Here is a 15768-nt window from a genome sequence, read left to right on the forward strand (position 1 = left end):
CACACACACAGATAGACGCAAACAGACAGAAAATCGCAGAGAATGAGGATGGGGCAGGCAGACGAAGAAGAAAGAAAAGAGACAAGATGGATGGACAGGTAAAAGGCAAGTAAACAAACAAACCAACAGTCAAACAAAACAGTGTGACAGTTCAAGACAAGGGACAGACAAGTAAACAGAGAGGTAGTAGAAGCTGTGTTGTAGGAATATGTGCACACAGAAACTGGCCGCTGGAGCTGCCGATATAGAGTAGCTGGAAAAGAATTCCTAGCAGCACAAATTTAGTTTAAAGGACCACACATGTCATTGTTCACAGCTTCAGCCATTTATCATCATGCTTAAAGATCGACAATATTCCCATTAGTTTTGGTGGTGTCAACCTGCCCGGCACCAGTCCTGAACAATATACTGTACACTGACCCTCTAATAATAGAGGGTATGCGCGTGACATCACTGTTGCTGGAAGTTATGTGGGAACGCCTACTGAGTGCCGAAAAACGAATTTCTGCATTTGACAGCCCATACATCCAAACAGAAAAGTCCTATCTGATTGCATTAAACAAAGTTAAACTCACCAACATTGCAACTGTACTGAAAGCTTGAATTATCCTCTTTCTATCTGCAATGTTTTTGTTTCATAAAAGTCCACCATAGGCATGTTATGAGCTACTGTCTGTCAAGACATTCTGTGCAGGTCATTATTTTTCCAAGTGTCAGAGTTTGGAAGCACTCGTTTTCAACAACACAACATCCTGCTGCCTCCTGCATTATGTGCAATTTAGAAACAGGTGGTATGCAGGACCGTTTGTAACTGGCTCCCGGTTGCGGCCCGCACTGATGCTGACCTTCAAAGCAGCCAAAGGTATGGCTCCTCCTTACCTCCAAGACCTACACCCCCACCCGTTCACTTAGATCAGCCAACACAGGGATGCTGACAGAACCCTCGCTAAAAACTCCAGGGCAAAAATCCACTCGTCCGAGACAGTTTGCCCTCCTGGCCCCCAAGTTGTGGAATAAACTCCCTGTCGCACTTAGAACAACGGACTCACTCGCTAGCTTTCGCCGTGGACTGAAGACTCGCCTCTTCAGACTCCACCTAAACCCTTAGCACTACAGAAAATCAATGACCATACATGAAGATAGTTAGCATTTGTTTTTTAGGTTTCTTAGAACTTTGATTATATTGTGTTTTCTTCTAGATAGATATCCATTTGCACTTGTTATATTGCTGTTGATGTACTGACATATTATCTTGTGATGTTCTGTATCTGCTTATTGTAAATCGCTTTGGATTAAAAGCGTCTGCTAAATGCCTAAACTGTAAACTGTAAACTGCAACTAGCACTTCTAAACTTCAATGCTCCATGCTGCTCAATGTTTTGCCACTCAGTCTAGATTAGGGGGGCGGGTCCCAATGGACGTGCATACCCTCTATACAGTACACCCACCACTGATAATATATACAACCTAATCGAACCCATCTCGCAACTATAAGCAGCTGTTACAAAAATATCAAAAGCCTGAAACCACATTCCATGTGCTGCACTGTTGATTGCACTTGGTTTGATTCACAAAAGCAGCACCCTCATACTGGAACAGGCAACAACAAATTAGATCTTTCTGTACAATTTGATATTTATCCAACCATATAATTCACATTATTGCTCTTATCTCAGGGAAGCAGGGTCTGAAAGACGGAGGAGCTACGGGAGCCCAGCTTCCTTGACATAGACATGAGCTCCAGTCAAAGTTAGTTTGAACCTTTAGACCACAAAACAAAGAAGAGGACCCCAAACTGAAGCTCAGCATGCAGGCCTGTAATCAGTGGTGGATAAAGTACTAAATTTCTTTACTTGAATAAAAGTATTATACTGCAATGTAGAAGTAAAGTAAAAGTCTGTAATTCAAAATGTAGTTCAGTAAAAGTACGAAAATGTTGGCATCAAAACGTACTTAAAGTACCAAAAGTAAAAGTACAATATTTGGATCTGAGATGTAGTGGAGTAGAAGTAAAATTATTGGGAATTGGAAATACTCAAGTAAAGTACAAATACCTAAAAAGTGTACTTAAGTACAGTACTTAATTAAATGTACTTAGTTACTTTACACCACTGCCTGTAATGAACAAAGAGAGGGGAAGGCAGCCCAATGTGAATTCTGAGACCGGGATGCTTTACCAGGCTAAAGGCATCGTTGTATACGAGGCAAAAATATTTACCTTGAATAAAGCACACAGTTTTACACACCGAACTGCACAGCTTTACAAAGTGTGATAAATCTCATAAAATTATATTTCAACCATGGCTGTACATGTTGTTGAACTATTTAGAAAAATCACACCTGTGTGATGTATGATGATGATGATGACGATGTTTATATACATGAATTGTCCAATCAGAACAGGGACAAGCGGATAGGGATGTACTGTACATAATTATGTGTCCCAATTTGGCTGGGAGCCAGTCATTGGATTTTTATTCATTTTCATTTTTTCATTTCATTTGAAAGCTGGGGATCATAGCTACAAACTGATATATTGGTTGTGGAGATTGACCCAACAGTTTTGAAGATATGGCTTATAGAATGATGCCATGCTGAAATACTACTTTTGAGATATTCAAGTTCTAAATACATTTCTAACCTGCAAATGACCTGACGATCTCTCACATTAATTAAAAAAAAGTCTTATTTACATGCAGAGTTAAGCTCTGGCGTTTAAGTGAAATGTAGCCTGAAATTTATGAAATGCTTTAGTGGCTTTATCACATTTTAGGGGGGGGGGGAAAAAAAGGTATTTTCAGTCCCTGTCTAAAGCTGTACTTTCCGAGATGACTGGCTCTCAGTGAGATTGGGACACATATATATACACAAGGACGTACACACAAAGTCACGTTTAGGAGCGGCTCGCACCACTCAAAAACCAACGATAGTACTTGACTTTTCTCAACAACAGCAAACACCTAGCACTCAGGAAACATTTCCATGTAATATATTAAGCTTCTGTTCTAACTGTAAGCTTACAAATGTCTACACATTAGCTGGCATAATTAGTGTGTGGGCTAGTGTGTGTGTGTGTGTGTGTGTGTGTGTGTGTGTGTGTGTGTGTGTGTGTGTGTGTGTGTGTGTGTGTGTGTGTGTGTGTGTGTGTGTGTGTGTGTGTGTGTGTGTGTGTGCGTGTGGTCCTCTAGTTCAGCCTCCCCCGCTTCTGATCAGTGTTGCCACTTTTGCGAGAGAAACAAGCAACCAGGTCTATGAAAACAAGCCCAAAAGAACTAGACTAGACTACTGTACATGAGACCTCTAAACCTATATACATTGGATATTTGAAAATAGCCGATATATAAGCTCACAACATGACGCAATGTGAGCTTGTAGATTCAAAATATGAGACATTTTGAATATTTTTTAAAACATTTTAACAACAACAAATATGGTACAGTCCCTGGCACAACATATTTTTACATAGGGGTCTGCGGACAAAAACATATTCATTTGGGGGTCCTTGACCTCAAATGTTTGAGAACAATAGGAAGCAAGCCCAAATAAGCAACTCCACTTTACAAACAAGCTCCACAAAAAAACGCCACCCGCAACTACCAATGTTGACAAGCAACTTTACAGAAAAACAAGCCCAACGTCGCTTATAAATAAGCAGACCTGGCAACAGTGTGGCTGATCTGCACATCAGGCTTCCTGCCAACAGCGTTGGCATAAAGCTCTCTCCCTCTGTCCATCATCCTTCTGCTTTCTTACATTTGCTCTCCTTTTCTCTCTGGCATTCATTATACTCTCTCAACCCTGTCTTTTCTTCCAGCATGGCTTAACGACAACAAATTATCAATTCACCTGGGCAAAACCGAGTCCATCCTCTTTGGATCAAATCATAACCTCAAAAAGGTAGAGAACTTCACAATCAAAGTGGGTGACAAGGTCATAACACGAAAAAACGAAATCTCCTACTTAGGATGTATCCTTGAAGCTAATCTTTCCAGCGAAAAGATGACTTCAAAAGTAATACAAAAAATCAACCAACGAACTCGTTTCCTACAGAGGATCGCCCCAATGGTCAACTTCAACACACTGAAGACCATAGCTGGTGCAATAATCCAGCCCCTCTTTGACTATGGAGTCCACGTATGGTATCGTGACGCCCCACAAGCCCTAAAAACTAAACTCCAAACAGCCCAAAATAAACTAATTAGGGTCCTGCTTAACCTTCCCAATCAGACTCACCTCACCGCTACTCACCAGTTAAGAGTGGGGTGGCTCAGAGTAGATGACAGAGTACAGCAACTTGCAATGGGCCTGGTGTACAAGATACACTACACCACTATGATACCCAAGTACCTGTCAAAATACTTTAAAAACGTTAAGGATGTCCATAATTACAACACCAGAGGCAGTGCCACAGATCACGTTCAACCCAGAGTCAACTCAAAGAAAGGGTCGAACTCGTTCTTCTGCTACACCACAAAAATGTGGAATGCCTTACCGAAGGCCATAAAGGAGTGTGGATCACTAGCATCCTTTAAAATTGCCCTAAAAAACCACTTACAGGCAGCAGCCGTTCACAACTGGTAAAAACCTAGCCCAACCCTACCCTCCCTGCCCCTTCCTTGTATCTGCCCCTTCCTTGTATATACTGTACATACTGATTGTTTAGACTTACTGTTACCTGCCCCTTCCTTGTATATATTGTATATACTGTACTTACTGATTGTATAGACCTACTGTTTTTCTTTTTTTCTTTACATATCTACTGCATAGTACTGTGTTCTATTTGTCTGTCATTCAATGTTATATGAGATACTTTAATGGTTTCCTGTTGAAATAAGCTTAGTCTTTTCATGGATCTCCTTTTAGTAGACCTTGTACCAGTGAACTGTACCGTCATGAATCTGTACATTTTCCTATGCAAACTTCTAATAAAGCCTTCAATCAATCAATCAATCAAAGCAGTATTCTCTCTCTATTTCTTACTTTGCTCCCACTCTTAATGGGACACGGGCACGCATGCACGCTCGCACGCACACGCGCACACAAAGTAGTTGACGACCACATATAACATTTTATTGATCTGTTCTCGAGTCAGCTGCTGATCATCCATCAATAATGGCATCAACATTATCCCTGACCCTTACTCGATCTCACTCGCACATATTCATACAGTCTTTCTAACCCACTCGCTTACTCGCTTGCTCAGTCACTCACTCATTCACTCACTCACTCACTTGCCCAGTCAGTCAGTCTGTCTGTCTGTCACCCTCTCACTCAAGGCAAATCACTGATGTCTGAGATTGGGAAACAGTTTCTCTTTGGTAAATGGGGTCATCTCTTCTGGGGTCATTTTCATAATCTTTTCAGATTGTTGTGTGCCGCACAAAAGTTGCTTGCTTCAATATTTAGACATTTGATATTCATTTGATCAACCACCTCCAATATAAGCCCATTCCACTTCAAACCCCATGTTCGATTCATTGAAAACACACATACATCCCGGCTTCAAAGTTATTTTATGCTTCTAAAAAATATAAATAAATATGTTTATAACATTTGTGTGAATTCACTGTCACACTTGTCTAGGACCTGTGACTGGACCTGTCTCTTTGGCACCATTGCAATCTTTTTTAATCCCCTGACTTATAGACAAGCATTTCCCACGTACAAAAAAAAAGCCAGGATGACCTACATATTAACATGATAACATCGTAAATTCGTAACCCTAATTGGACTCGTAGTTTGAAGTCAATGAAAAGAGTTCTAATGACGGCCGTCTCATTTCCATTCAGCAGAACAGCTCATCACATTCCTAGAGGCCCCAGAGAGTCTCCCTTGCCTTCACATACTGTTTTAACGTGTCCCATGAACTCCTTAACCTTACTTAGCCCCTAACCTTAATCCTAGTTTTAATCTCCCATTGATTTAAGTCATTATGCCGTTCAACCCTCCACAAGCAACTGGGTGCACAAGAGAGCAGTATGAGTTATATGTGAAACACTAAAAAGAAAGAGAAAAAGGAAAGATATCACAAGATAGATTAAGCCACACTAAGCTTGGCATCACTATTTTGTAAGCGAAAAAGTGAATCGATTGTGAGACAAAAATAAGTGGTGAGATAATTATGGTTAAAAAAGATTGGATTGGACTCAGGTGATCATCAAAAAAAGTTCATGTTTGTAGTGTGTTTTTCATATCAGGTAAGGCCAAATAAAGTTTAGTCTGTAGGTGTGTGTGTCTTAAAGGTTTGGCATCATGCTCACCTAATTCATCAGAATTTTGGCATTAGCACTTGTTGTGTGTCAGGTGTACGTTTAAGAAGTTGCATTTGCTGGCTGTCAAATCGTTCCTCCATTGAGTAATTGTGTAGGGGTCTACAATGTCGTCCCATTGGTTACTGGTATCTTTTTCCAAGTAACACTTGAGGTCCCGGAGAGTGGGTGATTATTAAGGTACATAATCACAGAAACTAGTATTTTCTTGAGACACTATAAAACAAGCAATTTTACAATAAACTAATATCCTGATTTGACATGTTGTGAGCACGAAGCTCTAGTTTGTTGAAAGTATAAATTGTGTCCATGATTAAGTGATTAAAACCAAGAAAACACAACAATATTACAATATCCCAAATCCCAGGCGATACGGTATCAAGTCATATCACACTATTGATATAATATTGATCTACAGCATAGCCCTGCTGCGGCCACACAAAAAAGCATCAAGTTAACTATCGGAAAAGGAGTCTATAGGACAAACACACACCACCATGGTTTAATTACCTGGACAGTGCGATCTCAGCTTTCTGTCGGGAGATTTCTGCCGCCTTCTGCGCTCCCTCCACGGCGCGGTCCACCTTCTCTCTGATCTTACTGGCCCTCAGAGGAATCAGGTTCTTCCTCTTCCCGCTCACCAGGATGTTCTGTTTGTACTTCCCTTCCTCCTTAGTGCCATCGGGGAACGCGGTGCAGCCATAACCGTGACGCTTGTTACTGAGCCACTCCCCCTCGTACTGGAGAGCATCGGAGCGCCGGCTGACGCCATAGCCGGTCCTTTTGTCGTTCTTCCACTCCCCGCAGTATGTCTCCGTCGCTGTGGCGTCAACGTCATCATCAGCAGCGGCCAGATCTGTGTCCGCATCTCCAAGGCTGGAAGAAGGGTTTACGGTTACTTCATTCATTAATTGGTCTGGCGTTGTGGATTGATTTCAACAACAGTAGATAAAGAAGAAATGGCAGAAGATAGTATACTATAGACTAAAGGTGGCTCATGTCTGAGTCATTACCACTAAATATTTGTCGTCTGAGATAAATGTTATATATATATTATATTATGTAATATTGAATCCATAAATAGCTAGAGCCCGACCGATGCCAGATTTTAGAGTCCAATACCGAGCGTTTTTGGAGAGTCCTAGACCACCAATTACCAATGTTTTGACCCGATGATATTTTGTCAAAAGTGACGGTGTCTCTCACTGAAAATATCTGATCCACTAGCATGTAGATCAAATATTTTAAGGTGGACTTGTCAGGTGGGAAGCACAAGGAGCTGGTGAAGGACAAAAATCTGTGTCTATATTCTTTATCATTACTTGCTGGTCTTACTTGCTAATTACTGCTAGAAGTCTCAAGCATGCCAGATGCTGATATCAGACATATCGTCCTCTGCTTGACGCATTGACACTGTCTTTGCACATTTTGTCCTTCACAATCCAATTACCATTGTAATTATTTATTAGCATGCCTGCACATTACCGGCAGGCACGGCTAGCCACAAGTTAACTACTTATAAGTTACTTATCTTCCAATCTACAAATTTCTTCCTGACTGTCAGTGCCTGCCCGATCTGGGAACCCATCTTAAAAAAGAAGGGAAAAACAGCGCCCTCTCTGAATCTGTTCTTGAGTGATTAGTGCCTGCCAGACCTGACAGCTATGGCAGATGAGAGATGAGGCCATATTCATCTAAGTCACCCCATAACCCTCTAGCATTCACTCTCCCCTCCTCTTCTATGCAGCTCCTAGACCCTTATGTCATTGCCTTCTGCACTCTATCGATAGATAGTACAGTTAATGGCATTTACCACGCCATATTCAAGATAGTCCCCAGTCTATTAATCAGACATACATCAAATGTTGCCTAGACAGCAATGAGAGCCCACTCGACAGGGGCGCCACGAGGGGGGGAAAAGTGGGACTGAGTTAGTAGGGCCCAAGGTGGAGGAGCCTTAATTATTTGATACTTTAGCTATTGAAAAATACATATACAAGCTTAGATATACAAATACATATCATTTTCCTTCACATGAAAAGGTTTGAGCACCACTGACATTGAAACATAGGTTTAAAAAAAAAAACGAAAGATTTGAAATATTCAAAGACTTGCACAAAATGTTCACGATTTTTCAAAAATTTAGCAAATCTACAAGCTCGCAGTACGGCACTCGGTGCCACGCTGTGAGCTTGTAGATCTGCAATTCTTCAATAGTTAAAGCACAAAAATGCCCCCCCTATGAAGAACATTCATGGGGGCCCGAAGTGAATCCTTGTACCCAGGGCCCAGAATTTGGTGCGACGCCCCTGTCAGCAATCACGGAAGAGCTGAACCTGATGGAAGAGTTGATATGTAGAGCTATGTTTGGTACCATTGTTCTCATCCCATCTGCTCTTACCAGGGACGTGCTGGGCCCCTAATTCAGCCCGGGAATGAGTTGGAGAGGCCCTCATTGCGCGCTATAGAGAGAGATCTCTCTCTATAGCGCTGCTGCTACTCAAAGATTTGCCATTTCAGATCATGACAAGTGACAAGCCAGTGGGCCAATTACTGTACATGAGTTATATTTCGTTGTTGTCGGGTGGAAATTGTATGTCCAAAACCGTTTGTTTTGTATTTATCATTTTAAAAATCATTTAAACTAGTGAAAACAGCCGATCTAGTGTGCTTGTAGATCTGCTGTTTTCACTACTTTTGTGCAACAGCCTTGTATGATGAAGCAGGGCTTTGCTTTGTGAAAAAATGTATCAATTTGAAACTTGGAGATACAAGGTTTCTGCCCGACAGTGACGATTTTTTCCTAATGGACCGGCCTGGACCGGCCAGGAATGAACCGGCCGTTCGGGAGTTGTCCCGCTTTTCCCAATGGCCAGCACGTCCCTGGCTCTTACTCATATGCATTTCTACCACTGGCACAATTCATTCCAGCCTCCTCCTCTTTCTCTCTCTATCCACCCCTCAGTCCTGTGTCAGCCTCCTCTCATCTTCCCACTCGCTTCCTGTTTCTACATTTGCAGGGTGTGTGGATGCCAAAGAATAACACAAGAGAAATCTAAAACCTTCCTGCACTAATATTACTATTACCAGTGGTGGACAGTAACAAAGTACTTTACTCGAGTGCGGTAAGTAAGTACATTTTTTGAGTATCAATACTTTCTTGTATTTTTTGGATGACTTTCACTCCACTGAATTAACCACTTAAGCCCAATTTTAAAAAAAAAGAGTTGCGAGCTGGTAGATGTACTATATATATGACCTGGAGTATCTATACTTGCAGTTTACTTTGACTCAAATACTGGGGTTGAGTACTTCATCCACCACTGGCTATAAAGAACAACACAATAATCACTTCATCATTACCTGATGGTGGAGTTGATGTCGGAGGCAGCGGAGGACACCGTGCTCATGCCAGCCTCGCTCCTGAAGGAGCTCTGCTTGGACCTCTGGGAGGCCAGAGAGCTCCTGGACTCAGATTTCCTGAGCTTGAGCCCCGACAGGATGGACCTCCGAAACAGACCGCCCTTCCGCTTCCCCTTCAGCAGCTCAGCCTCGCTGTGAGCCGTCAGCACGAAGCCGCCTCGGGACACGGCGGGGCTGCTGCCCGCGCTGCCCGAGCTGCACATGGAGACGCTGGTGGTGAGGGTGGCGGTGCCGGGGGCCGGGGGATGGGCGTGAGGAGGGCCCGGGACCACCGCCCCGGTGCGGTCCAGCAGTGCAGTGCCGTTGCTGTGCTCCGAACCGGAGCGGAGGGAGTTTATGGAGGTGCGGAGTGGCGAGCGGATGACGGCCGCCATGCCGTATGGGACGCTCTGGCGCACGCCGTAGCCGTGCCGCATCCCCCCCACCCACTGACCCTGGAACGTACCTGTAGACAGACAAGAAGAGGTGCTTAGCCTTTATACCATTTCTGATTACAATTGCCAAGACTATTGCAGTATAAGTATGTGCTACACAGTACAAGCAAGCATTGTAACTACCATTTATCTAAGAAGGTATATATAACTTTGGGAACTCACAGCCTAAATAAGACTTTTATACATGGGATATTTGTACATGGGATAATAAGAAGGACGTAGAAACATTTCAGTTCAGATACTAATTTGATTCATGAAGCATAACAGTTTGTCCAGAAGGAGGGAGGTGTTTGGATGTAATCACAAAGCTCTCATTCAAAAACGGAATTAAAATCATACAGTAATAGTTAAATATTTATTGAATAATAATACAAATATATTCATAACCAGACATTTTTTGGGAAGCGGACAAAGACAGATGTAGGAGCTTAGAGCTCCTTCCAGGAGCACCGATCATAAACCATTCCTGTGACCTCACAGGCAGTAATCCCCTGTCTCTCCAAGGCCTAGAATTATTGAATGCTTTAACCAGTGAAAAATAGCAGATATACAAGCTCACAGCCGCGCTGCGAGCTTGTAGATCTGCTATTTTTGAAAAAGTCGTGAAAATGTGTGCAAATCTTTGAATATATGTATTTTCAAAGCGAACGTTTGTAACTAAAATTTTGCTTCTGGGTGGTCCCTGGAACTAAATATTTTGAGATGGGGGGCCATGGCCAAATAAATATAATTTTGGGGGTCCTTCACATGAAAATGTTTGAGAACCACTGACATATGGTCTCTCAAGAACAGACTAACTGAGCTGCAATTAAGTGAAAAGGACCTTTTCTATGACGATGGCTAGCCAGATTGTTTACATAGAAACATAGGTTTTTCAAAAAACCTAGAAGGATTCAAAAGACACTTATGGAATCGGGTCAAAATTCTAATTTTCACGATTTTTCAAAAATAGCTGATCTACAAGCTCACAGCGCGGCACTCGGTGCCGCGCTGTGAGCTTGTATATCTGCTATTTTTCAATAGTTAAAGCATAAAATAATGATACACAATAATGTGTACCCGTTCTAAATGGGTTAAAGGTATTAGAGAAGGCAAAAAATGTAAAGCAAATCCATAATGGCATGAGCTGACAACGCAGTCCAGCCAAGTAAATGGTGAGACCTTTAATATCAGTAATAAACATCAATGCTTAGGGCTGTCACAATTATTACATAATAATGGTCTAATCGCAATTATTTGAGGTAATCGCAATTATTTTTGCATAATCGTCATAATCGTTTCCATGTTGAGATATGTTAATATAGTTTCAAACACTTTCAAAAATGAGTGGAAATAGCCGATCTACAAGCTCGCAAACACGTCACATTAGTCAAATATGTCAGTAATTTCTTTGTATATTTAAGTTATGTGTCATAATCTGCCATGTGCAACTTCAAAGCCTAAAAGCCAAACAGGAATGTGATTGTCAACGACAAACACACAATTAAATCGTTAATCGCAATTATTTGAGTAACAATTAATTGTCGTGTAAAATGTCATAATGCCCTACCAACGCTCCGTGGCATACATATCGTCCATTGGGAGGAAGGAGGAGGAAAGTAAACACCAAAGATCACAATAATAACCATGTGCTGTTATAACAGAGATTTAGGATACAGTAGAATATGTTTAATAGTTGATAATGATATCTTTGGGAGCCTCTCTCAGGCCGTCTATTTATATGCATCCACATCATCAATCCATCCATATACTCAATACTCCATAACACTGCATCGCCATGCTGCTGAAAAGTAGGGCATCTACTGTGTGTATCTCTTGGTCTCACTCTGACACACACACACGCACGCACACACACACACACACACACACACACACACACACACACACACACACACACACACACACACACACACACACACACACACACACACACAAACGGAAGTGCATTCCAATAAGAGTGCAAGTGATCCATCCCTCCTGCTCATCTGTGACGTAACACTGGTGTGATTCATTCTGTAGTGCTCTACGCGCGCGCACACACACACACACACACACACCACAAAATGCCCATATATGGAATGCAACTACTTTCTCTGCATTACGTCTGCTATGCATTTATAGTACAATATTCTTCCATGCGTCAGTGAAAAACAAAGAAACAGACACACACACAACACATACACATAGCTTGATCCAGGGAGTGACAGCAACGATGAGAGAGAAAGAGAGACACAGACAGACAGACAAATAGACAGACACAGAGAGAGAGAGAAAGAGAAAGAGAGAGTGAGATGGAAAGAGAGATAGAGAAAGAGAGAGGAATTGTGTGAGAGAATGAGTAGCCTATAGCTGAAGTACAGACTAGTCTCTTTACCAATGACTGTTCATCCACAACTATTATTATTATTATCATGTTGAATTAACATCAAAGATCTACACAAACATCTCCAAGCTGGTGTAGAGGGAAATACTACACAACCACCCTGGGAAAGCTATGACTTCCGCTTGGTTCCAAGATTTCTAGTGGAAGTGCTGTTTAATGGACGTTACGTCTGTTTGCATAGATTGTAGCTCTTAACTCGCTCTTAATAGGTGTAACATCGCCTGAATCAATGTTTTTGTTTGTATATTGTTCATTGCGAGCGCAACCGACGGAGCAGGAGACGCAGACCAGAGTTTTTCCAGCAGGGAATAAGTTTGCAGGAACACCGCACTGTGAAAAAAATACAACTTCCGGTCATATTCAGCCCCACCTCCTAGAACGGTCTCTGCCTCATATCTTGACCAAGCTTTCTCTTCGTAGATGAGTAAGCCTGGCTACTACACAACCTAGTAGAGAGCCCTGGGCGACTCCAGTCAACTAAGTTCATAGGGTTTAAGTTAAAACACTAAGCTGAGTGGTAAAAGAAAACAAACACACACACACACACACACACACACACACACACACACACACACACACACACACACACACACACACACACACACACACACACACACACACACACACACACACACACACACACACACACACACACACACACAGCAAGTGACAGCTGGCCAACACATCTGGTCAGGCCTTTGTAATCATGTTGGTGCACAGCTGCATGACCATATGATAGACAGATCAAAGAACACACACACACACACACACACACACACACACACACACACACACACACACACACACACACACACACACACACACACACACACACACACACACACACACACACACACACACACACACACACACACACAAGCGAGATAGGATTACCGATTAGGGGGCTATCAGACAGCATGAGTGAGATTGAGTGCCGTGATGAGGAAGAGAGCGATTTCTGTTCAATTAAAATAAATATTCAAATTGATATTCCAATCACAGTCTGGATAAAAAGGTTTAAATCTGACAAACGGGCTAAGAATATAAGTCCAAACAGCGCTTAGGACATGTGGCCATTCACGCAGAGTAAAACTTGATATCTCTGCTAGAACACAAACAAGAGCCATTACATTTTACAATGGCCTACTCTCAAGTGACCCAGCAATATGCTACCACAACATCCTAAACTGACATGTTCAGGAGTTAAAGTGTCTTGCTCAAGGACACTTCGACACAAAGTAACCGAGGATTCAACCAAGGACTGGATAAATGGGTACTCTCTCCTGACTGGCTGAAGGTTTGTCACCTACTGTACCTGAAATGTATTAAAGAGCTGAAGAGACAAGGACACCACCTGTGACTGAACACACACTCTATAGTAATGATTACTATCAGAATATAGTGCTTTTATATGGAGATAGATGGATGACAGATTACACATTGCAAATTCTAATCTACGTTCGGCTATTTTTGGCAAAGAGTTTTGGTGTAGAAGGGAGAAGTATTGAAGGGTTCAAGACAAGTGGTTGAATATCTGAAAACACAAATTGACATGAATCCAAAATACACTGATGATTGTGCTGTCAAACGATGAAACTACTGTATATGGAATCTATGAACAGGTTGTGGGGGTCCCTGCTTCATCTCTCTCTAAACTAAGGGGTCCTTGGCCTGAAAACGTTGAAGAGCCCTGCTGTAAAGAGCTGTATGCAGTCATACTCCCGGTAGTCATGCAAATGTACTGTATCTGGCAACAAAGGTGTTTCCAGAGGTTAAAGCCAAAAAGAACCCCAAGACTGAAAACTATTTTCAGACCGTATTGTTTCCCTGAAGTTCTGAACTGCCTTCACTGAATGTGTGTGTGCCAATCCATGCTTCATTTTATGGAAGTATCTTCTGAAGTTGTTGTATTCTATTGCTAGTCTGACCAGTTCAAATACTCATATCTTGAAATTGTAACTGCTTTTTAGTTTGGAGATCACTTGACTAGCGTTTTGACAACTTTGTCATTCACACCGGGGCCATCGCTACACCTTCCCCTTATTTATTTTTTTGCAGATCTGCACTGATCTCAGAAATATCCCCAAGACTGAAATCAGTCCCCAGGACTGAGAACTTTAACCCCTGTCTTCTATCTCTGAAATGAAAACGACCCAGAGGCGACTTTGACACCAAAATAGAGACTGAAAACCTCCGTATTTACTTGGAAAACCTAAAAGTCTAGTAGAGGGTCTGTTTATGGGAGCTGCATATTAGGGTCATATGCAGGTAATCGACTGGATAAACACATGCACACGCGCGCGCGCACACACACACACACACACACACACACACACACACACACACACACACACACACACACACACACACACACACACACACACACACAACCAAAAATGTATTTTCTGATCTATTTTTGAATCTAACATATTGTACACCTTATACCTTTTTTTACAGAATTGTTCTTAATTGTCATGCATAAGAACGTTTTATTTTTTAACTTATTATTCAGTTGAGAGAGAGAGAGATCACATCAAGAGCAAATATCACCTGTAGGCCTATATTTGTAGCAAGGACAGACCAGAGTATTGCAGGTTTCTGCTGACAGTGTAGAAAAAGTAGACCCAGACGGTGAAGTGGAAAATCCCAGTGCTGTGTGTCTGGTGCTGCTCGCCTCATTCTGCCATCTCTCGGTGACTGAAGACAATAATATAGCTGCATTTTGTGACCAGTTTTACTGTAATCGTATTGTAATCAGTGTTTACAGTCCCCTCGCGCCCTACAGTACCGAGTGCCGCGCTGCGAGCTTGTAGATCTGCTATTTTTGAAAAGTTGTGAAAATGTGTGCAAATCTTTGAATATATGTATTTTTTTAAGCAAACATTTTGTAACTCAAATTTTGCTTCTGGGGGGTCCCTGGAACTAAATATTTTGAGATGGGGGTCCATGGCCAAATATATGTCATTTTGGGGGTCCTTCGCATGAAAAGTTGTGAGCACCACTGACATGGAAACATTGGAACAAAAAACCTTAGAAGGATTTGAAATATTCAAAGGCTATGTTTAGTAGTTAAAGCACAAACTAATGCATAATAATGCGTTCCCAGTCTAAATGGGTTAAACCCCTCCCCCTATGAAGAACATTCATGGGGGGCCCGCAGTGAGTCCTTGTACCCAGGGCCCAGAGTTTGGTGCGACGCACCTGGACGTGGCCAAACAAGGAACACCAGGTTGAAAGTGATTAAAGCATTTTGTTTATT

At 42.0% G+C, this 15768-nt stretch overlaps 1 protein-coding gene across 1 annotated transcript in view; it reads right to left on the reverse strand.

Moving 5' to 3' along the window:
• jph3b (junctophilin 3b) overlaps nt 1-15768 on the reverse strand; it is a gene marked incomplete at both ends in the record, with an annotated part of 69595 nt that overhangs the window by 40233 nt on the left and 13594 nt on the right. Inside the window, 2 exons of the mRNA XM_080736783.1 lie at nt 6780-7145; nt 9633-10137. Coding sequence (XP_080592909.1) covers nt 6780-7145; nt 9633-10137 — 871 coding nt within the window. The remainder of the gene's footprint in view (nt 1-6779; nt 7146-9632; nt 10138-15768) is intronic.

Source organism: Nannobrachium achirus (genome assembly GCF_963921795.1).
Source record: "Nannobrachium achirus genome assembly, chromosome: 11".
NCBI classification, from domain to species: Eukaryota; Metazoa; Chordata; class Actinopteri; order Myctophiformes; family Myctophidae; genus Nannobrachium; species Nannobrachium achirus.